The sequence below is a fragment of the Homalodisca vitripennis genome, chromosome 1 (assembly GCF_021130785.1).
Source record: "Homalodisca vitripennis isolate AUS2020 chromosome 1, UT_GWSS_2.1, whole genome shotgun sequence".
NCBI classification, from domain to species: Eukaryota; Metazoa; Arthropoda; class Insecta; order Hemiptera; family Cicadellidae; genus Homalodisca; species Homalodisca vitripennis.
Window position 1 is genome coordinate 133,203,031 of NC_060207.1, and position 25,084 is coordinate 133,228,114.

Genomic DNA, 25,084 nt, shown 5'->3' on the forward strand with positions numbered 1-25,084 from the left:
TCCGCAAAATGGATATGTATATTTATTTTTTAATTAAAATAAAAATGCTTAATTTTTAATAATATTGCAATAATAAAAATCATTTCCTTAACATATTTAAATTCACCAATTATTTCATATGTCTCACAAAGTGGAGGTTTCTATTTTAAAATTTTGAGTTGCTTTCCATTCCCCCTTTCCAAAAAATGGCAATATCAATAATTTTTTTAAATAAACTTTTAATGAACTAAGGACACCTTAAGATTTGTGTTTTATTTTCATAATTTAAACATTTAAAAGAGAAGTGGGTTACATTGTTTACACCCTGTATAAACAAGAGCAGTTTTTAACTAAAGCATGAGTAAGGTTGAGTATGCTATAAGAAAATGGTAGTATTTTAAAATATAAAATCCAAATGTTTTTCCACAGGGAGATTCCGGAGGACCACTCCAACTCCGGTTGAAGGATCCATATTGCATGTACAGCCAGATTGGCATCACTTCCTTTGGTGCCAAATGTGCTGGTAATAAGCCTGGAGTCTACACACGTGTGTCAAACTTTGTACCTTGGATAGAGAGTATCGTATGGCCTTGAATTCACCTCTGAGGGACCATACTAACTAGACACTTTGAAATGTGATATTTATTGTTATCTAATAAATGTTATCCAAAATCAACTGAGCTTTTTGATATATATTTAAAATGTTATAATCATGTTAGTCAAGTATTTGTTCAAAGTAACCTATACTAATAAGTATACTAACATCTTTAGTCAGTTTGGGGGAAGGGATGTAAACAAACTACAGCAGACTCTGGTTCATTGTGGGAGATTTGGCTCATCACACTAACTGTGATTCTTATACTCATCTGTTGCACTATTTCCTGCTTTGTAAGTAGTGCATGTTATCGTAATGAAGCAGTTGAGTGGAATAGTTTCAAAATTTGTAATGAATTCAAATATTACAAAGAAACTAAAGCTAGCTCTATATAATTGTCAAAAACAAGCTTTATTATTCTGTAGAATAGATCCATTGATGCCAACTCTAGACACTACAGAGCTCCGTTAGTATGGTAATCTTGAAAACCACTTGCACAAATTTCACTCATCTGCTGGCATGCTTCTTCTTTACACTGGCAGAAAAATGGGCTTCGACTCAACAAGAGACGATTTTGATCTTGGTTTCACCAACCTCTTTAAGTCACTTTGAAATAAAATTAAACAAAAATTATTTATTTCGATAGATATATTTGAGCCATTAAGTCCTTTTTTACACCTAATCTGCATTTCAATAAAAATTAATAAGTTATTGAATTTTAAACGCTTTAAAAATAAAATATTTAAAACTCTATTGAAAACAATATTTTATAAATGCACAAATCTGCCAATTGCATATCTAGGGCATGTATGGTTAACTGAACTGATTCTAGTCATTTGCTTTATGTACAACTTCTTCAGTCCAGTAAAACCAGGTGTGGCTTTCAAAGGATATAATGGAAAAAGGAAAGGAAGAAAACTGAAACTATGACGGGTTTTTTCAAAACCATACTCCTGTGATAAAACATATGAGGAATAAATTTTAAACCATTTTAAAATTATTTGGAAATTCTGTGTTTTAAATAGAAAAAAATAATTCAAAATGTTTAATTGATCACTGAGCTTCAACTTTTAAAATTATGGTTCAGTTAACACTCTGTAGAACAGTGTTATATACTCGTCACATCTCTGGTCTTAGGCATACTGTTACTGTAAATTAAGTACTACAGACGTGTCATTTATCACAGTTTCCTAGTCAAAATGAGGCATTTCACTGAACTACTTTTAAGTGCAATGGCAAACATTTCTGCAATTATTTCAGTAAACCAGTGGCGTACCGTGGGGTTATGAGCGGGGTAAAACCTTCTTCCCCAAAAGCCATAAGAAAAATATATATGTATGACAGCATTCCAATTTTTATTACATATAGCATTTACATATTACATATTTGTATTACATATAGCAGTTAAATTTTTTACTTTAAATTAGGCCTATCTAATTTTCTTTATATGTATACGTATTCAGATTTATTTTATATCCTCCCAGTGTAGTGTGCTCTTCAATAAGATTCATTCGCTCCCCCAAAGACATGTCCTAGTTCCACCACTGTAATGAATTGAAGAAACCCCTTGTGAATCTAAATTACTGCTTTAATCTTTGTAAGAGTAGAATTAATTGTAATTCAGAGGCTTTTGACTTGTAGTAAAGTAGTGTGCTACCATTAATAAACAAATCATTTTGTTGAAATCTGTTATGTTCTGGAAGCATCTCCTATCTAACAAGAGTTTTCTCCTAAAATGGTGGATGGACTTATCATCATATTCATTTGAGAGCCTATTCATTTGACAGCCACAGTTTATTGGGGATTTGTGTAGATTCTTGGAGGCTTACAAGAAGACAGTAGTTTCTGTACAGTTTGGTTGGTTCCTTCAGTGTGTTTTTAGAGTTCTAGAAAACAATTGAGTTAATGGTCTGTTAGAAACTGGGATGGCCACTGGTAGAAAACAAATTATTTTTGAAGTTTCTTCTTTCTAAGCAGATCTGTATCTGACTGAGAAGACACTAGCATAGAAGAAACAGCTGATGACAGTCACTCTAGACTCCTAGTAACTATTGTTCTTGATTTTCCTTTATACATAAGTCAATAAGAATAAAGAGAACTATGGATCATCTAAACCGTATCTGGTTTCAGGATACTATAATACAAAATAAGAGAATGCCACACCACGTGTTGCGTAATCGCTGAGGTTTAATGCAAAATTTCAAGCCTACAGCTCGTTCCATTATTGACAGATATAACGACAATTATACAACAAAGAAATTGTTGCATCTGCCAGCAAACAAAATATAAATTGTCTCAGCCTACTGAGTGATAGACTTCCATGATGCTCAGCCAAAGTTCATGGTTGGAGATGCTACACCATTGAACTCATTCTTGTCTTTATAGAAATGAAGTTTTATTTTACATTTCAAGTCAATAGATTAAATCTTTCTTCAAATGTTTTTCCATTATGATACATTCACATATTTGTTCATTAAATTGAGTTTTATATCACTGTTTAAAAAACAAAAGTCTACAAACCAGTCATGATAAAATGATGTTGGGATAATTAGGGTAATATGTCACACATTAAAATATCCTATGATTTTACTAATTTTGTTTACAAATTTATTTATTCTACAATTAAATAATTGCCATCATGGTTACCCGTAATATCCATACAAATATTTACATTCACTAACTCAATGCTTCTCATATAAAAATTAAGTTTCAAATTTAAAGTTTACACAGGTAGAGAGACAGAAGTTAAATGTTTCCAGCCCCATGAGAGATTGGTTTTGCTAACTCTCAGCCAATAATCCTGAAACTGCATAATTCTGCACAATCATCTATCCTGTGATTCTTCACCAAAAGAAACATGATGGATCGATCGTTAATGCATTATTTTATGTAATTTAGAAACATGCATGTGAAATCCGTTATGAGTTATTAAAAGAACACAAATTAATGTAGCAGCAGAATAATAATCTACACTAGTGACTACAATGTATTGCCTTTTATTGCATAGTAAAATCAGTTGTATTTCTTAATGTAGTATTTGCACAGAACAACACAATGTTTACTGTTATTCCACAACTGATTTATTGAATTTCTTTTTGAAATTCAAGAAAATGTATTATTTTATATTGTGTATTTTTGTAATCAGTTTTCTACATTGTTGTTTCCTTTTCAAAATTAGTATTGGTAAGTTTATTTTTAACAGCCAACTTAGGATAATTTTAAAAGTTCATTCAAGAGCCCGTAATCCAAGGCATTGGGATTATTACATGTTCATCAACTCTTGTATTGTCCAAAGGATTTTATGAGTGTTGTTAAATTACATATTTTTCCTTACTTTTCTTGAGGCTGAAGGAGCCCTGCACAGCAACTTAAACCTGGATATCTTTAACTTAGGTGCCGAAGATAGTTAGGCTTGTTTATACTAAGTTAATAGATATAGAATTAATGCTTGTCTACTAAAGGTCACCAAGGTTCAAAATATTATGCTTAAGCATTCTTCTAACATACAATCTTTGTTATAAATTCATTACTTTTGATAGTCATTGCTGTAAGTTATTATTATCAAACAAAGTAGTCTAATATAATTTACATTAATGTTTTTGTCACGTTTTAGTTTTGAATTTATAAGCTTTCAGTAGAATATTTATACCTAATAATAATGAATGGCATCATGTGGTAGCTGATAAAAACTAGGACTTAAAGTTTCCAGTGAACTGGGGAAGATAGCAAAGAATAAGATCATTGCAATATTGACACTGAGCTTTAACATGGACTCACTCTCATATATTTTTCATTTTTACTCTATAGCACTTGTAGTCAAAAGTCCACAGACCACAATTGCTACCATATCCAATCTTATTCTGCTTAAGCATACTATAATCTGTAAAATATGTTTGGTTTGAAATAAAATAATTAGTTTTACTTTAACAAATTTGTTTAGATAACATAGAAACATTTTTTTTTCAGAATTACTTTATTTCAAATACACCTCTCAACTATATATCATTCAGTAAAATTTCCTGAAAATGCCCCTTAATTGAAACTGTGCTTGAAATAGCTCCCTAAAAATGTACAGAAAGCCAAACCTCAGGGTACATCTACAACCACAAACATTTTTTTGTTCGTTTTGATTATTATGATGATAAATTAGAGAAAATGTTACATATAAATAAAAATGTATTTAACATTTTTGATATTTAATTCCTAATGCAAAATTAATCTTTTTCTATACCTAAATGATAACTAGGTATACAAAAAGACAAGGAACATTAATGTGAAGTAACATTTACAAAATTGTTTATTTGTATACCTCTATTGCTTATGGTAAATTACAGATAGTAATGTACCAATAATTGTTAGTTTTTTCAATTTTGAGGAATTCTATAACCGAACATGCTATATTTTTAAATGGTATACAATACTAAACTCACGGTTAAATTGATCACATTTATTTAGACCCAAAATTAACATAACCATGTCTAAACCCAAAACATGCCTCAATAACCAGTTTCTTGTTCAGTTTGTCTCCGCCAAGTAATTTTCTCTAAATGTTAGTCATAGATCTACTGAAGGTAGCAGGTATATATTTTAATTGAGTGCGAGACCAGTGTCAAACATAACATAAACCAAGAGCCAAATCTTCTCTGATATTACAATTTTACAGAGAAATGTTCATTTAGCACTGGCATTGAAGGATTCTGCAGGTCACCAATGGACTGTATTGGTGTAAACAGTTCCATGGAGTCATCCAACTGCTCTATTGGTCGCAGCTGTTGTCCAGAGAGACACGTTAGTGAAAAAAGTATGTTCAGTTTATTGATACTGTTTAGAATATCATTATTTTCATGTGCCATCACAAAACTGTAGTATAGCTTAATTTACCAAAATAATCACCTGATACCATTGTTTTTCACTCAGGGTGTTCATAAAATCACTACATCCTCCTGCATCTTAACTTTTGAGTGGAATCAGATAGGACATCTTACTTTAGAGATTGCTCATAGAACCAAAAATTGTATTTTGGTGGACAGAACTCAATTTATTATTTTTAATATAGGAACAACTCAACATGTTTAAATGTAACTGTCCAACTAATGATTTTAAAGGTTTATCAAGAAGTGTCCAACTGATGATTTTAAAGGTTTCTCAAGAAGAAGAATTGTGTAAATTAGTTTTATAATTCAAATTTGTCTAAATGTACGTCCTATTAAATACATTATAATATTTAAACCACATTACCTTATGCCCTAAAGAGTCTGAACTGATGGTCATCTTGACTTAAGTCCATTTCTATATGATTAGTGATTTATAATTTTTATTAGGTAATCAGGAAAATAAATTAAATATTCTTTTGACATGTCTTCAAATATTTGCTGAGTATACTTTATATTGAAAACTCAAAAACGTGTTAAAAGCATTAACCCTTTCCCTGGATTTGTCCCATATATGGGACGATTTTTGTAATAATATTAAAAATTAATAAATGGCTACTCTAGGCCTTGGAGTGCATTGAACTGCCACTAGATAGGACTACTGTACAATGTTGTACAGTGGTACACTCTATTGGAATTTCTGAAAAAAACTTAAAATACACTTTCCCACTCAAAACAAGGTAACCTAAATTTATCGATGAGGAAGGTACTATTTATGTTTATAACAGTTTGGCATTTTACTATTTTGTCAAATAAAAATTGTTTTCACAAAATATATGATATGTGCAATCCAAATAAATATCTCTCAGATGATTTAGTAGCGAAATGTTAACTATGGTGATATTTAATGAATCGTCCCACATATGGGACAAATCCACACAATGGTGTCTCAACTGATTGTTGTTTCAGTAGGGATATATGCTGCCGGTACTGTTATGCCTGATCGCTTTTCAAAACCTCCAATATTGTCAAAAAAAGAAATAAAAGCTCTTGGTCGAGGATCCTTCTATGAAGTCCTTAGTGATGATGGAATCATATTGACTCAGTGGAATGATAATTCAACTGTAAATTTGGCCTCAAACTTTATTGGCTCAGGAAAAGTAGACACTTGCAAGCGATGGGACAAAAAAAACAAAGTTTACATTCAAGTCCAAAGACCTGAAGTTGTTCAAAGATACAACAAGAGTATGGGAGGAATGGATAAGGTTGACTTTCTTGTTTCTATTTGTAGAACATTTGTTAGAAGCAAGAAATGGACACTCAGGATGATCACACATGCCATCGACCTGGCAGTGACCAATGCTTGGCTTCAGTATATTAGGGATGCCAGACAACTAAAAATTCCTAAGAAACAAAAACTTGACTTATTAAAATTTTGTCAGCATGTAGGAGAAGTTTTGATTGTGAGTGGAAAGACATCTAAGAAAAAACGTGGCAGACCATCCAATGAAACACCTCCTCCAATAGCTGCTAAGAGACAGAATGCTATCAAACCGGTAGACGATGTCAGGGGGGACGGTAAAAACCACCTTCCTTCTTTGATGACTCTAGGAATAACTCTAGAGGTAAAAACCCTGGTTGCAAGCAGAAAACCTTTGTAATGTGCACAAAGTGCTCAGTCATCTTGTGTGTTGCTAGAAACAGGAACTGTTTTTTTTAATTCCACAGCAAATAAGTGTGCTAAAGTGGGCAGCATTATTGGAAATATTATAAACTGTAATGACAAAACATTTTATGCTACCCCCAGTTATAAAAACCTGTGAAAATTTGTATTTACTGTAAACTTTTTTGAAAAACAAAAAATTTGAAATTTTAGTTTATGGTTTTATTATTATAACTCAGTGGCAAGTAACTGTACACTAATAAATTGAAGAAATGATGTAAAACGTTGTGTTTTATTGCAGTTTTACCCAACAGAATCGTAATTTTTAAAAAAAAATTATCTTAACTATAAGCGACCTTTATGTGGATGTGTCCCATATATGGGACGATCCATATCTTGGTAACCGGAAGTTGGATCGTAAAATTATTTACATCAAAATTCATTAAAAAAATTAAAGAATTCATATACTAAAAATTAAATTTTTATCACCATTTTTGAAAATTATCCAGTGAAAGGGTTAAATACATATTAAGTATGTTTTTAAAATGAGATACCTCCTATGATTCCATGACCAAAATTAATAGTGCAAAAGTTCTTAGGGTTTAATATTGTTTTTAGGGGATAACACTCAAGTTATTTAATTACAGCCAGTTCCTAAGTTATTTTTCAAAGCATCATCAGCTAATTCATAAACATATCTTATTCCAATACACATGAGTATTTCAAATGGTTAATTTTTATGGTTAAATTAAGTCAACAAATCTTAAACACAAATCACTATTGGCCTTTTAAATAAGTTACTCCATATTTAAAATAAAATTATTCCAGTTTTAAATAAACATTAATAGACATCAATAGAGGCCAATAATCTTCACCTTAATTCTTTGTTATCAACACATTTTTATCAAAAGCTAGGATGTGAGTCTTGAACTTTTGAACTACCCGCCACCTCTAACTTATCTTTGAAGGGGAACAATTTGCCCTACCTGTAAAAATGATGAAATGAAAGTCTCTATCTGTTTTTACTTCAAAGTTGAGAATGAGGGAGAATATGCTTTATTGACATGTGATAATAAGAATAATAAAACAAATTATGATCATTGAGCTTTAAAATTAATCCTAATCTACTACTAACACACAATCCATAAGATCAGCTAAAAATAGATAAGGACAAAGCTATTGTGGCAGTGGGTCTAGTAGCAACCATGATATAAAATAACAGTAAATTCCAATAAAAATACATTTCTCAGCATTGTTAGGTAAATACTAATATCAAATAGCACCACTGATCTTGAAAATACTAATTGTAATGATAGAATATAATTTCTGTTGTATTCTTTGTGATTTGAATAATTTTAATCAAATGGAATAGGATGTCATAGTTATGCTGATGCTGTCTACAAGCAAAATTATGACACCTACGACACAGACAAAGACCTGGAAGACAACAGAGAAGATGAATGTGGGATAGCAGCAGTTCCTTTGATTATTGGAGGGGAGCAGGCAGAATACAAAGAATTCCCTCATATGGTAATAACTTTTTACAGAAGTGGTTTTTCTGTATAAGATTTTGAAATTTTTACTTGGTCAATCGTGTATAGATACACATACATTTTGTTTTTTATATTGATACTAAAGAAATCTGATTCAGAATTTTCTTTCAATAGTATTTTTCTTCTAATTTAAATTTCTTCAGAACAATGAATGGTCATATAGACCAAATTCCACTGTGACTTAAAATTAATCTTGGTTGTGATGTAATTTTACTATCAAAGCCTGCACTTATAAAACAACTTCCATAGATATTTGGGTCAATTATAGTGTTACAGAATAAAAATTTAAAAAACTGTTCTATTGCACACGATTTTAGGCAATAGAACAACTATTTCTTGAAATGCAGATGCACGCAGACATTCATTTACATCATTTCATGTCTCACTTTCTACATGAAAATTTAACGACACTATTCATCATGAAACTTACACATTTGAGATTTGGTTTGTACGGTATAATAACAGTCCCCTTCCACGTCTTAAAATATATTGAATTTTGAAAGATATATTTCTTTAAATGATTGCTATGCCACACAAGTTTAATTTTAAAATATTAACACAAAAGTCCCGCGTTAAAAAAGGGTGTCACCTGTTTTATGTAGATTTTGTTTACAAAATCAGTCTAATGTAATTGTTGTCCTCATGGTACAACTGAAGAAAAGTTTCTATATTACTTCATTAAACAATGACCCCCAGAGCCCAAAACCACCCCCTGTTCCTGAGTATATTCGTTGAAACAGTAACTGACCCAAAAAAGTTGAAACTTTGTACAAAAATTGACTTATGAATTTCGCCTAAGTTCGTCAGCCAGCTTGGAACGAATTTCATTTTAATATGATCTTGAAAAGTTTTCAAGATATTGAATACATGCTAACCTATGAGAACTAGTAATATTCAGCTTTCACTAAATCTACTTACTTTTTCTGACTGAGCTGGGAGGACTATTTAAATATGATATAGAATATCTTTTAAGTAACCGCTATTTTTACTGGAACAAGGTCTAACCTTTCGATGAACAGCAGAAGAATTTACTTTTTTACTAATTTTCTATTATCTTACGTTTGCTATTTCAATATTTTGAACTGCTTCATTCAATGAGGGATAGTAGGCATTTCAATTAGTATTTGTTGGTATTTATAATAAGTCACATACAAAAAAATCGGTGAATAAAAGGATATGACTTTTTTGCAGTACCTATAAGAAAAATTACTAAAGGGAATAACATTTTTCTATATATTAAAAACATAATTTTCTTAAGTCATAAATAATTAAAAGCATTAAGTTCCCTTAAGTCATAATTAACAAATGTATATATAATTTAATTCACATTCCTATTTTCAGCTGTTCTCTCTTCAGCATAGTAACTAAACAGCAAAAATGCGTATTTTAAATACCTGTTATCGTTGTAATATGATTAGATGAACTGTTCTAATACTTTTGTCTTTAAAGAACTTATCTAAAATTTACAAATATCTAACTTACCAAAAACTGAATTTACAACCTTTGAAAGGGTCATAAGATGGTAGTTGCAATTTACAAATGGTTGAATAACCCCACCTCCCATTCCAAAGAAAGGATACAAACTTAAACACTTTTTTAAAAACTGATTTTAAGTAATCTAGTATACATCCGTTATAGGTTTGATTCTATTTATGTCTATATGTAATAACTGATATTTACATATTTATGAAGAACTGTGATAGCATCAGATTACTTAAGATTTATATCAGATAACATTAAGTGAAATCGATATAAAAAGTTATAATTCCTTAAAGTTATTTCAGTTAACTTTATTTCTATTTCTAATTAAGTATTCGCTTACTGTATAAAATGAATTAGCCAATAACCACATCTTTACTTTTTTAAAGTTCTTTATATCCCATATCTCCAAATCCCCTGGTAGTAATTCCATAATTTAGTTCTCATAAAAGAGGGCTTCTTTGTATATAGAGTACAGTGATGAATAGGAAGATGGAAGTATGCTGCATTTCTAGTGTTACAACCCCTAGAGACTTTCATAGACAAAGTGGATTGCCACTAACGCATACAAAGAAACAAATGTCAAAAGTGAGAGGTTGACAAACACATCCCCTGCTAGTACGCTGGCCAGTGCTCTTATTGCCTTTTTCTGTACCACCAGAATGTAGTGTAGGTTGCTTGTAGATGATTTACTCCAGACCAGAAATATATAGCAAAAATTTCTTTCAAACAAATCAAAGTAAGGCGGTATTGTTGTTGCTGTGTCATTTACTAATTGATTTTGTTGTTTTAGTCACATGAAGGTTGTTTGAGCTCAACTGCATACTCAATTTTTCAATGTGAAATGTACAAAACAAAAATTTTGCAGGTTATCCGCTTGATCATGTTTGCTACCCATTCTGATCTGTTGAGTTTTAGCTTCATTTACAAAGCTGAAGCTTAAAACTTCATTGCGGCAGAATTACACAGGTCATTTCTAAATTAACAGAGGATATTTTCAGTGACATATGTGTGTGTGTGTGTCAGATATTTAGGAAGTTGTGACCATGATCAACTCTCTCCTGTCTAAGGTATCAATGGGAATTGATAAAAATCTTGTCAACAAACAACAGGTTGTGGACATTAAAAAGGATACAAACCAATGACATTTCTTTATATTATAATTGTTGACAACATTTTTATCAATTCCCATTGATACCTTTGATAAGAGAGAGTAAGTTGATCATGGTCACAACTTCCTCAATATCTGTTTCTTCAAGTTAGATTAAGTTGGTAAAGAGGAGGCTTACACTATTATCCTTAGGGTTATGTTTTACAATACAATCCGCTATAGTTGATAAAAAGGTGTTGAGATTTTTGAACATTTCATAAGGATTCTTGATTATTTTAACAATAATGCTCATCTCTAAAAATCCATCTGACAAAAAAATTTATAACAGCCTACAGAGCTCTATTGTTATCTCAACAAGCTATTTGATCAAATGTAACTTGTCATCTGATTGTTAATTAACAGTTAACGAGGTTTAAGTTTATTTCCATCCAATATATAAACTCCAGCCACTCAGTATAGTAGATAAAAATCTAACTATAATACAAAACTAATATACTTATTAACTTAATATAATATAAGATGATCATTGTTTCAGGTTGTGATCGGATATGGTCCACACCTGACAACTGCCAAGTGGTTATGTGGAGGATCTCTAGTCAGTGAGTTTTACGTACTTACTGCTGCTCATTGCCTTATAAGTCAACAGTAAGTTAATTTGTCATTATGGATTATTAAAGGTATAGAACATTAAGTCTAAAAGTAATACTGCGTATTTTTGTATAGGAACTCTTGCATAAATGATTGTTACGAACAACTAGGCTTATAATATTCACACTACTGTATAACCTTCGATTTCTTATAATATCCTGTATATTTATGGCGTCATATTTACAAAACCGAACTCAGTTTGTGTCAATGTTAAACAAATCTTCTTGTGTTTATACAAGCTCCTCGGGTGTTCCTCAGGGCTCAAATTTAGGACCTCTCTTGTTTTTAATATTCATTAATGATCTCCCCCGTTGCTTCTCTGACTGTAAATGTCTATTATTCGCTGATGATCTTAAATTATACAGGCCTATAAAAGATGATTTTGATGTTAACTTATTACAAAATTCTTTAGACCAGTTGTATATTTGGTGTTCAACTAATAAGTTGGAATTGAATGTAAATAAGTGTTTTGCCATGTCATACTCACGGAGGAGGATTCCTGATTTTAACATTTACTTCATAAATAATAAAGCTTTAAAAAATGTTTCTAAAATTAAAGATTTAGGTGTAATTTTTAGTTCTTCATTCTGTTTTAATGATCATGTCCACATGCTGGTGTCGATTGCATACAAACTTCTGGGCTTTGTCAAGAGAAATTCAAGATATTTTCACAATACTGAGACAATTATGACTTTGTATAAAACTATGATAAGAAGTAAATTAGAGTATTGTTCTGTTATCTGGAATTCAATAAATGTGTTAGAGTGTAGCAATTTAGAGATAATACAAAACAAATTTCTTAAATTTTTATTTTACAAACAACATAATTATGTATGTCCTTACGACATGCCCACTTCTAATTTAAGGGAAATGTTTGAGATTAAAAAATTGTCCATAAGAAGGGAACTAGCCTCAATAAGTTTTTTATGTAAGTTACTTAATAATTCAGTTGATAGTTCGTATTTGTTAAGTCACATAGGTTTGCATGTACCACATCATATATTTAGAGAATTTAATTTATTTGCTTTACCTACATGTAGAACAGTTTCTCATTATAACTTTCCTTTGTACAAGACTCTACGGTTTCTTAATTTAAACCAATCAAACATAGATATTTTTAATGATAATTTGGAAAATATTTTAAAGATATGCAGCAACCTTTTATTTTGATTTAATTTATTGTTCATTGTAGAAGTGTATGTGTACAATGAAGCAAGTTGTTATTTTTTTAAATTGTATAGAGTTCATTTATTTATGTTGTGTAAAGAAATTTTAATATTAATTTGTGTAACTGCCAGCAGTTTAGTTTAGTTTAGTTTGTTATGTAAAGTTCATATTAAGAGTACATTAATTTTAGTTAGGATAGCTGTTTTGGGAATAATTGAAGGTTTTGTACTTTGTTTGTGCTATATCATGTCCTGTAGCTGTCATGTAAAATTGAAAATAAATAAATAAATAAATAAGTCACTTGTCAAGTCAAGTTTATTATCTACATCCTAGTAGTATAAATGCAAAAGTGGAGCTGTTTTATTGTACTGAAATTCTACATGAGTATTCTTAGAGTCTCTGGTATGAATATGGACCTGTTATTATTTATCCTCTGGGCTATGCCCAACTGGTATCTAAAGTAGTGAAAAATCCTATTTTTATCTCTAAAGTTGTGAAATATTAATTGAAAGTGCCTGTTAACTGTAATCAACTGTTCTGTTTAAACATTGTTTTATGACAATAAAACCATATGTTTAATTAATGTAACCACAATTTAAAATTTCTTTACATTTTTGGTGTGAAAGCATATAGAGTAAGCTTGACAGTAACAACACTTCTTAATTCGACCTTGTCTGCAACCAAGCACAAAAATATCCAGATAAGAAAATTTTCAATAAAAATATACTTTAAACAGCATTTTTAGCAATTATTAAGTATTAGATATAAAAGACAAAGTTACTATCTAACTTTTACTATAAATTGTCTTTTGACAGAAGTAGGCTCCTAAACCTACGTTCGTACATACAGTATGAGTTAAAAGTATGGATACACTGTTTAGTTTTTGATGGATAAAGGTGGATGGATATAACTTGGGACACCTTTCTAGGAAGTAGAAGTGAGCTTTTTAGTCACTGTTACAACTTAGCCCATATCCTCAAAATCACTTTCTATCTCAACCCAGTCAAAATGGCAGCTCATTGAAATTCATTAAGTTAAAAGCATGGATGGGTCCTGCTCAACCTTCAATGGACAAAGATAGAAAAATGAAACTCAGGACACCCCTCTAGGAAACAAAAGTGAACCATTTCCCCAAAATGGGCTTTTTGGGGAGCGGTTTAAAACTGTTAAATGTAAAGTTACAGTAGCACTAGTAATTACAATTAATTACATTAAGCAATAAAATGGCTAAAACTGATGTGTGCCCCGCGTTGTGGTGCCAATTTGATGTGAGCCCCAGGTTGTAGCGCCAATTTGATGAGTGTCAGCCCCACGTTGGGTGCGGTAATTTGCTGAAAGCCCCTTACATTGACTGCGTCAATTTGCTGCGGATCCCCTCCACGTGGTTGTGTCAATTTGTTGTGAGTCGGTTCTTTAGTGTTGTTGACTCACCATGTAGTTGTGCGCCTTTTTGTCACCAGTCCCACGTTGCTGTACCATTTTGCTCCGGATGGTGTTGGTCGCCATCTTGCCCAAAATCTGCCCAATGCTAGCTGCGTTCCCTTGGTACTGCTTAAAACTTATTAAATTTGAATGTCTGTGGTGTTATCACCAACAACAAGTCTATGTCTATCTCAGGTTTTAAAATATGTTGAGTGGTGATTAAAAAATTTAATATTACTCCATCACACTTTTTATAAATGGGATATTCAAAGAAAAGTCAAACCAAGTGACCTTGACGTTAATTTATTCCATGTCACACTGTCAATACATATTATAATTTCACTCACCTTGCAATGCTTTGATAATTTAAAAGTCTAAAATAATATCCCATCCTTCATTAAAATTTCAATACACTATATAACAGATCACTACTATCCCAGGAGAATCAACACAACCTCCTTGCTTCAAGTCTGGTAAGAGAAGACCGAATCTCCGTATAAAACTACGGATACCGACTCAAAACAATACTCATCCCCTCTCTCGTTCAAATCAGCGTCTTCACGAATAAATATAATTTGATTCTTTTCTTATAATTGTCGAAATTTATCACCTTTACTATAATTAATCAATTTAAGTCTTTCTATTTTCTTTTTATTATTTTTTCAAAGCTTTTTATTTAAATTTTTAGCAACATGTGCTTTATGACGTCATCAATATACAAGTCATTTATCCCACAATTGGCTTTTCTGCGTAATTCTATTTAGCACCTTTGTAAAACACGAATTTTGGTTATGTTTACTTCATTTTAATTAATCAAATCTTTTCCCGTATAAAGTTTAATATATTTCTTCGTTATTAATCAAATAAATCTCAATTCCGACAACATGTGATTCACTGACGTCACAGTCTGCCGATTCACTGACGTCACAGTCTGCCAATTCCCCGCGAATATTCAAATGTCGTTTTAGCTTATGTAATGAACTTATTTACATATTTTTGAAGCACTGTGATAGTTGCACAGGTAATTTCTAAGATTACAGAAAGGATACAAAGTGATATACATTCTATTAAGTCTATTTAGTTATATGTAATAACTGATATATTACATATTTTTGAAGAAACTGTGATATCAGATTACTTAAGATTTATTTCAGTTAACATTTCGATATAAAAATCTATAATTCCTTAAAGTTAAAGTTAACTTTATTGTCTATTTCTAATTAAGTATTCGCTTACTGTATAAAATGAATTAGCCAATAACCACATCTTTACTTTTTTAAAGTTCTTTATATCCCATATCTCCAAATCCCCTGGTAGTAAATTCCATAATTTAGTTCTCATAAAAGAGGGCTTCTTTGTATATAGAGTACAGTGATGAATAGGAAGATGGAAGTATGCTGCATTTCTAGTGTTACAACCCCTAGAGACTTTCATAGACAAAGTGGATTGCCACTAACGCATACAAAGAAACAAATGTCAAAAGTGAGAGGTTGACAAACACATCCCCTGCTAGTACGCTGGCCAGTGCTCTTATATTGCCTTTTCTGTACCACCAGAATGTAGTGTAGGTTGCTTGTAGATGATTTACTCCATACCAGAAATATATAGCAAAAAATTCTTTCAAACAAATCAAAGTAAGGCTCGGTATTGTTGTTGCTGTGTCATTTACTAATTGATTTTGTTTGTTTTAGTCACATGAAGGTTGTTTGAGTTCAACTGCATACTCAATTCATTTTTCAATGTGAAATGTACAAAACAACAAAATTTTGCAGGTTATCCGCTTGATCATGTTTGCTACCCATTTCTGATCTGTTGATTTTAGCTTCATTTACAAAGCTGAAGCTTAAACTTTATTGCGGCAGAAATTACACAGGTCATTTCTAAATTAACAGAGGATATTTTCAGTGATGTCGCACATTCTTCAAGGTGCTATGGATATTACTGAAGACATATACAGTATATATGTGTACCAGATGGATTTAGGAAGTTGTGACCATGATCAACTCTCTCCTGTCTAAGTATCAATGGGAATTGATAAAAATCTTGTCAACAAACAACAGGTTGTGAACAATTAAAAAGGATACAAACCAATTACATTTCTTTATATTATAATTGTTGAACAAAGTTTTTATAAATTCCCATTGATAAGTCACTTTGACAAGAGAGAGTTGATCATGGTTACAACTTCCTCAATATCTGTTTTCTTCAAGTTAGATTAAGTTGGTGAAGAGGAGGCTTACACTATTTAATCATTCGGGTTATGTATTTACAATAAAATCTGCTATAGTTGTTAAATATGTGTCGAGATGTTTGAACATTTCATAGGATTCTTGATTATTTTAAAAATAATGCTCATCTAAAAATCCATCTGACAAAAAAAGATTTATAACGCCTACAGAGCTCTTATTGTTATCTCAACAAGCTATTTGATCAAATGTAACTTGTCATCTGATTGTTAATTAAACAGTTAACGAGGTTTTAAATTTATTTCCACCCAATATATAAATTCCAGCCACTCAGTATAGTAGATAAAAATCTAACTATAATACAAAAAACTAATATGCTTATTAACAATATAATATAAGATGATCATTGTTTCAGGTTGTGAATTGGATATGGTCCATATCTGACAACTGCCAATCATGGTTATGTGGAGGATCTCTAGTCAGTGAGTTTTACGTACTTACTGCTGCTCATTGCCTTATAAGTCACCAGTAAGTTAATTTGTCATTATGGATTTAAAGGTATAGAAGAAAATTAGGTCTAAAAAGTAATACTGGGTATTTTTGTATAGAAACTCTTGCATAAATGATTGTTACAAACAACTAGGCTTAATAATATTCACACTACAGTATAACCTTCGATTTCTTATAATATCCTGTTATAAGTCACTTGTCAAGTCAAATTTATTATCTACGTTCTAGTAGTATAGATGTAAAAAGTGACTTTTATTGTACTCAAATTCAGGATATTCTTAGAGTCTCTGGTATGAATAGGTGTGTGAATTAGGCTATGCCCAACTGGGTATAAAGTAGTGAAAAATCCCATTTGGATCTCTAAAGTTGTGAAATATTAATTGAAAGAGCTGTTTTTGTAATCAACCTGTTCTGTTTAAACATTGTTTTATGACAATGAAAACCATATGTTTAATATTAATATAACCACAAATTTAAATTTATTTACATTTTTTGGTGTGAAAGCATAGACGTAAGCTTGACAGTAACACTTCTTATTTCAACCTTGTCTGCAACCAAGCACAAAGTAAGAAAATATCCCAGATAAGAAATTTTCAATAAAATATACTTTTAAACCGACATTTTTAGTAAATATTAGTATTAGATATTAAAGACAAAGTTACTATCTAACTTTTACTATAAGTTGTCTTTTGACAGAAGTAGGCTCCTAAACATATGTTCGTTACAGTGTGAGTTAAAGTATGGATACACTGTTTAGTTTTTGATGGATAAAGATGGATGGATATAACTTGGAGACCTTCCTAGGAAATAGAAGTGAGCTTTTTAGTTACTGTTACAACTTTGCCCATAGCCTAAAAATCCTGCCACTTTTCTATCTCAACCCAGTCAAAAATGGCAGCTCATTGAAATTCATTAAGTTAAAAGCATGGATGGTGGTCCCTGCTCAACCTTCAATGCACAAAGATAGAAAAATGAAACTCAGGACAATCCTCTAGGAAACAAAAGTGAACCATTTTCCCCAAAATGGGCTTTTGGGGAGCAGTTTAAAAACTGTTAAATGTAAAAGTTACAGTTAGCACTAGTAATTACAGTTACATTAAGCAATAAAATAGCTAAAACTTACTAACCTGTGTTTTTTTATATCAGATGTTCAAACTGCTGTCCCAGAACAGTTTGACAATGTCCAAGTCTGTTGTAGAAATTTGAAATGGCAAGGTGTATGGATTCATGCGGGATCTTTTCATTTTCCGCTACTATTCTGTCCCTAAGATAAGTTTTATAGAAGTTTTTAATGTGACTCCACACAAGTATGTGAAGATAGATCTGGTGATCTGCCTACCCAGTGATTTGGAAAAATATTGTTTAAATACTTGTGGACATGCAGGCCATAGTATGGAGGTGCTCCATCCTGCTGGAACCAAACTTCATTACAGTTGTTGTTTGATACTTGGATAACTGGATAAACCTGATTTTGTAACATTTCTTGGTATACCCAGCATTAAGGTATCCATCAATAAAAAAGGGTCCAAAAAACTAATCCCTCACAATGCCAAGCCGAACGTTTAATTTTTCAGGGTGCTAGGTACATTTTTCTCTCATCCAATGAGGGTTAACATTAGCCCAATAACGAGCATTGTGTTTGTCGACGTTAACGTTTAACATGAAAGTTGCTTCATCTGAGAAAACAATGTTGTTTAATCTAATTTTATTATTATCAATTTTACACATCATTATTTCACAAAATTCTATTTGACGATCAAAATGGTCCTCACTTAGCTCATTAACTAAACGAATTTTGAATGCTTTACAATCACTTTCACATTAAACTTTACTAACTAATGTTTGAGATATACCTAATATTTGAGAAACATTTCTTGTTGAGGCATGAGGATCTTCTACAACAGAATGTAAAACATGAAATGATAATGCTTTGTTTGTAACCGATTTTGTCGTTCAGGTTTGGGTCGGTCTTTAACGCTGCCTGTTTCCTGGAAACATTGGATTGGTTTTTAAGCTCCTGATTTAGATACAGGGTCTCGATTGGGATATGTGTCATTAAATAAATTCCTTACTTCATCGTAAAATCTCAACCGGTCTCCGTAGCCTCGCGCCATCAGGATTATAATACGCTCTTATTTACAAACACTCCATTTCAACGTAAAGTATCACAAAAATATGTCTTAACTTTGTTAATTCCAACCTGAAACTGAACATGATTCTTCCTCAAAAATGATAAGATAAGGAAGGCCTGCCCTGCAGCAAGTAATAATTTATTGTAAAACAGATCTGAGTTTGTAAAGAAAATGGTTGTCTATTGAAGTTATTTACAATCTGAATGTGGATGTTGATGTTTTGCCTCAATTAATTTTTAATTAGTTTTAATGAGCTGCCATTTTGTACTGAGTTGAGATAGAAAGTTCTAGTTCCCACTGTTCTTCTTTTATCAAGACTTTTCAAATGAGGTGTCACTTAATGTATCTTTACATTTAAAAGTTTTGAGCCATCCTCGCAATTTTTGAAAAAATGGTATAATATACTTTTGAAAGTGACATTAAAATACTATTTTTCAATATAGTCACCATACAATTTAGACACATCATAGTGGTAAACTAGTTTGGAAATTCCAGCGTTATACAATTCTGCTGCTTGACACTTCAACAAGGTAGTCACACAATCCCACAGTTCCACGTCGTCATCAAAACGGCATCAATTTGGTTTTGCAATTCATGTGTTTTACTTGTCTCATCTCCTGCAATGATTCGATCAAGCAGCGAGTCATCTTTTTCGTAAGTGTCCAAAAATGTCAATGAAGCAGCCATAGCCTGATTTTTATGGATTTCTCTTAAGATTTTCAGTACCTTTCTTGAAAAATGGTAAAATTTATGGTAACCAAACTTCTACGTAACAATGTTGTGTAACAAAATCCGAAATTTGAGGAAAACTAAGTGAGAGTTTTGTTATTGTGAATCGGCGGTCTCCATTAATATTCTCATCAACTTTAGAGACAATTTCATCGGTCGCAATGTTTTGACCATTTTTAAACCTAATGCACTCCACTTTCAGTAATCACATCGTCCATAAACTTCACAGAGTTGGGGGTCAATCTCAATTAGTTTATTGTGCTTAGCCAACAAAAACGTATTACTGACCGTACTTCACAACTCATGGGATTTTAAATTGTGTTACACATTTTAAACTGCTATTGTAAAACAAGGAGTAACTTTAACCTCTCATTAGTAAGGGTGGATAGCCACTGAATGGAGAAATGCCCTGACATCAAAATGGACATGATAGTCCCTCCCCTGACAGCTATAGAGCAAAACACAATCTACTTTCTGGATAGCGCTTGTGTATTTACTTTACATTGGGTAACAACGAACAATTAACCTTGTTACAACTAATTATGCTAATGACAAGCTTATTGTGAAAATTATTATTAATAGAAGACTATACTACAAATTTAAATTCAAGAGGCTATATTTCATACTAGTAAAACAATTTGATTCCCAAAAATGCACAATGATATTAGTTAAAGAAGAGACCTTTCTTTAATTTAAGACAGGACTTGTGGTATAGATAGTGTAGTTTTGTAATGTAGATGTTTCAATTCCAAATAAAGTGTTGAACAAACTCAGTACACTTTTCCGCATACATTTTTTTCAGAGGTGAACCAAGATTTATCAAGCTGGGTGTGATCAATCTAGGGATAGAGACTAGCAAGTATTCTCAAGTCTTCAAAGTAAGCAAGTCAATCCCACACCCAGCATACAAAAGTCCAAACAAGTGGCATGATATTGCTTTAATAAGACTTAATAAAAAAGTGGATTTTACCCCATTTGTCCGCCCAGCCTGTCTCGACTATGATGGGGAGATTACACAAGACACTGCTGTTGCCACTGGTTGGGGGTATACAGACAATAGTTAGTATTACAAATATATTTCACACTCTTTCCATAACATTTGTTTTTAATATTAATAATTTTACATTACAAAGTAAGTTAATGTTTTAAAATCATTATCGTTTTCACAAATACAATAGTAAAAAACCATTCTTAGAAAGTGGCTGAACTTCATTTCAAGATCTTTTACATACTTTATCATTTGTTGCAGTCATTGACGAAGGAAGTCAAGACCTGATGAAAGTAGAGCTGAACATAGCTGACAGATCACAGTGTGATAAAGTGTATCACGAGGCGTTCAAAGGCAACCTAACAGACTCTGTAATCTGTGCAGGGACACATCAGAAGAAAGACACCTGCCATGTAAATGTTCTTGCTGACCATGTGAAAGCAAAATTAGAAGACTTAATCAACTACTTAATCTAAGTATAAATATAGTATAGTATAATTTTAATGTTAAGTACTAATCGGGATGAAATATTGCTAAACATTTTAATAGGTATATTCTTCTCATTTTTTACACTGCCATAGAGTTCTGAAAGGTCTATATTCTGTCCAGTAAGATGTCAAATTTAATATTTCAAAAGAAATATAAACCAAAATTGTTAAAACAAAATGAATATAAATAGCAACTGCTTTGAAAAAAACATTCTGGAGTCTGAAAACTAGTTTTTAATAAAAACTAATACTTGTTAGGTATAAAATATATTAATAATTGTTAAAAATGTATAAGTTTGACTTACGTGAATAAAAATCAGACAATACATAAGGTCTCCTACACAACTTCAATTGAATTTATTATAAAATAATTAATTTTTATCTTTTGGTTTACTATTCTATGAGAAATGTAGTTTGTGTCATAAATACAATGATGTTTTAATTCTTAAAAAACTAAAATGTTTAGCACATAAAAACATGACCTGTTTGAGTACTCACTAATAGCAACTGCATGCCAAATTTGGCCAAAACCTATATGATTGTTTTATTGTGGCTGATGCTTTAATACAAGTACACTTAAAAAAAAAAACTTTAATCTGAGGACACTGACATCAACCAGACAATAATAAAGCAAGAGAATCATAGAACTGACAACAGTTTCGTATTTAGAACAACTGACCTATAATATACTATGTACATCACATTTCAGATACACACAATTTTAATTTATTCACTTTAAATTATCTCTAAGAAGATGTTATACACATTTGACTTGAATGAGACTCAAGTCCATAGGAAACAACAAGACACCATAATTCACATTATTAAGGAAGAATTTGTTTAAACAAAGCCACACATGTATTTATTTTGAACACGATACATTTTATTGATACTGTAGTAAAATGCAATCCAAACCATTCTCAAGCCTTAACTATTTAAGAACAGTTCATTTATTGTTTACTTAGATTTATATTTCTGTTTTCAACTATATATGTGATTCACCAGTAGTAAAATAGTTATAAATTATGGCTCAAGGACTTTTAAGTTAATTTCACTATTGATTCTCAGTTCTGTCATCTCCATGTGAAATTTTGCTTTCGGTATATTTATTTTAAAATTACAGTGCAAGTGATGATTATCTAATTCATATTTCTAGTATTATTATTATTTTTCTTACACAAACATTCACTGAATAATCTCAAAAAATTACTTTGATGTTATAGATTATGTTTTCAAACTTGAAAGCAATTTTTTCAAAATATGAAGTTATAAAAATTTGTTTTTATCACATTAGTACAGTATATTTACATTTCATACTATCATAGCATTCTACAACAGTATAATGTCTACAAAACTAAAAAGGCTTCAAGAACACTTTAATAAAGTTAGCAGTTTAAATCAGAATTAACTGGGTGAGAATTTCTTGACTTATATATGTAAAATGACATTGAAACAGTTGAAAATCACCCATTGTTACAAAGTGGTATTGAATCTACGAGGGGTATTAGAAAAATAAGGTTCCCATGATTTTTTAAAATAGACAGCTCTATATTTCTACTTAGTGTTATACATCAATTTAAAACTTAAAAGTTAAGCTATTTTTCCACATAATGACCGTTTCTGTCCAAACACTTTTGTAGACGATTCTCCAATTTTTCTATCCCCATGTTGTAGAATTCTGCCGCCAATCCTTTCGAGGAATCGAGTAACCTCTTTCTTGTCTTCATCATCGGTACTGAAGCGTTGGCCAACCAAGTGTTCCTTTAATTTTGGGAATAAGTGATAATCACTTGGAGCTAGGTCTGCGCTATAGGGGGGATGGGGCACAATAGTCCAGCCAAAATTTGTCAGCAGTTCTTGAGTTTGACGTGAGACATGAGGTCGAGCGTTGTCATGAAGAAGCCTCACACTATTGGACAATCTTCCTCTCCGGCGGTCTGGATCGCGCGTCTCAGTTCGAAATTTCAGGAATAAGCAAAGCGAGTTCGTGAATGGTGATTCTCCGATCTTCAAGCAATATTGTCTCAACTTTTTCAACAACTCCATCTGAAATTGAAGGCCGTCCATTTCGGTTTCCGTCATGAATTTCCATGCGGCCTTCACTGAATTCCTCTACACCATTTCCGAACGTGTTGAACAGATATGCAGTTTTCCTGATAAACCTCGATTAACTGACGATGAATTTCAATAGGTGAAATCTGTTTTGCATTTAAAAAAACGTATCACAGCACAAATTTCGCACCTGGCGGTAACAACGATAGGAAGCTCTTAGAAGGCAGCTAGGCCGGCACTGTTGGACGAAGCGAGGCGCGAGTGGTATGGATAGAGAGAGGGACAGCTGATGAGTAAGACAGTGTTTCCAGATTTCTCCCAACATATTGCATTCTGTCTCGGCGGCATAGGGAACCTTATTTTTCTAATACCCCTCGTATAACAAGATTGATGTAAAAATCAATTTTTTAGAATCCAAGTATCCAAATTTAAGAAATTTTATAAAATTAGATTTGTTGTACCACTACTTCTTTCTTTCATAGACTATTTACATTATATTCCTGGAACAATTCTAAAATGTACTACATAACTTAGGCATTGTAAAATACATATCTATCCAAGTTTGAGTCCCGGTGGAGTATGTATTGTGATTCAATGTTTATTGAAAAAATAATATATCATCCATAAACACTTCATGGTCATAGTGCCTGATACAGCAAAAATGTTTATAAAAAACTAAAGAAATTAATTATTTAACTATAGTTAATATGTTTAAGAACAAAGTAGTTAAGCTGTTATCAATTCAAACTTACTACAACACTTAAAAATTATTAAATAGTACAATATTTTATTTTTACATTAAGACAAAAATAAAGTTTGTTATTATAAAAACTTGTTAAAAATTAGTGGTGTCACTGTTAAAAAATTGTAAATGATGCGAGTTATCAATGCTATAGGGTGACTCAGGAGGCCCATTGCAGATAGTCAGACAAGAGCCATACTGCATGTACAGCATCATCGGAGTGACATCGTTTGGTATTAGTTGTGGTCATGGCGTTGCTTCAGTGTACACCAGGGTCTTCTACTACCTCCCATGGTTAGAGAGCATCATATGGCCTGAGAAATCTTAACTCAAAATGTTACAGTGGTATCTTTTGTGCGCAGACTAGGAAACTATAAGCGCCTATATAAGATACTTTTATATACTTTAACAGTATTTGCAAGTTCAAATAAATCGCTTTTACTGCATCCCTAGGCTAAGCATGGACCAGCACTATTATATAAAATTGCCAGTAAATATAAAAATATATATATATATATATATATATATTGATTCATTTCGTTCATTAAATTATATAAAATGTGCTTTGTTTGAACTTAAAAATGTTTTATGTCTAAACATCTTTTTATAATAGAACAATGATTCACAAAGCTTTCAATTTATTAAATACATATAGATCATTTAAGTCTTTATTTACCAAAACAACTCATAACACTTCTTAATTTTGTTTACCACATTCTATTTACCATTAAAAATAAATAAATATGTATCTTAAATAGTTCACAATAGA

General features: G+C 31.5%; 2 protein-coding genes across 3 annotated transcripts in view; both read left to right on the forward strand.

Annotated features, from left to right (window-relative positions):
• LOC124353237 overlaps window positions 1-655 on the forward strand; it is a 59,542-nt gene extending 58,887 nt beyond the window's left edge. Inside the window, exon 15 of the mRNA XM_046803158.1 lies at window positions 409-655. Within this exon, the coding sequence (XP_046659114.1) occupies window positions 409-573 (165 nt within the window). The 3' untranslated portion in view covers window positions 574-655. The remainder of the gene's footprint in view (window positions 1-408) is intronic.
• Window positions 656-3,010: 2,355 nt separating this feature from the next.
• LOC124371514 (serine protease snake-like) lies at window positions 3,011-24,763 on the forward strand. Of its 2 annotated transcripts, XM_046829868.1 has the most exons (7): window positions 3,011-3,757; window positions 5,238-5,375; window positions 8,481-8,638; window positions 11,787-11,896; window positions 20,848-21,104; window positions 21,295-21,446; window positions 24,470-24,763. In XM_046829868.1, exons 1-7 carry the CDS (start codon window positions 3,685-3,687, stop codon window positions 24,641-24,643), a joined length of 1,062 nt encoding a protein of 353 aa, XP_046685824.1. In that variant the 5' UTR covers window positions 3,011-3,684; the 3' UTR covers window positions 24,644-24,763. The 2 variants fall into 2 exon arrangements, with proteins under 2 accessions (XP_046685824.1, XP_046685830.1); XM_046829874.1 differs by having other exon boundaries at window positions 3,011-5,375.
• Window positions 24,764-25,084: the final 321 nt, after the last annotated feature.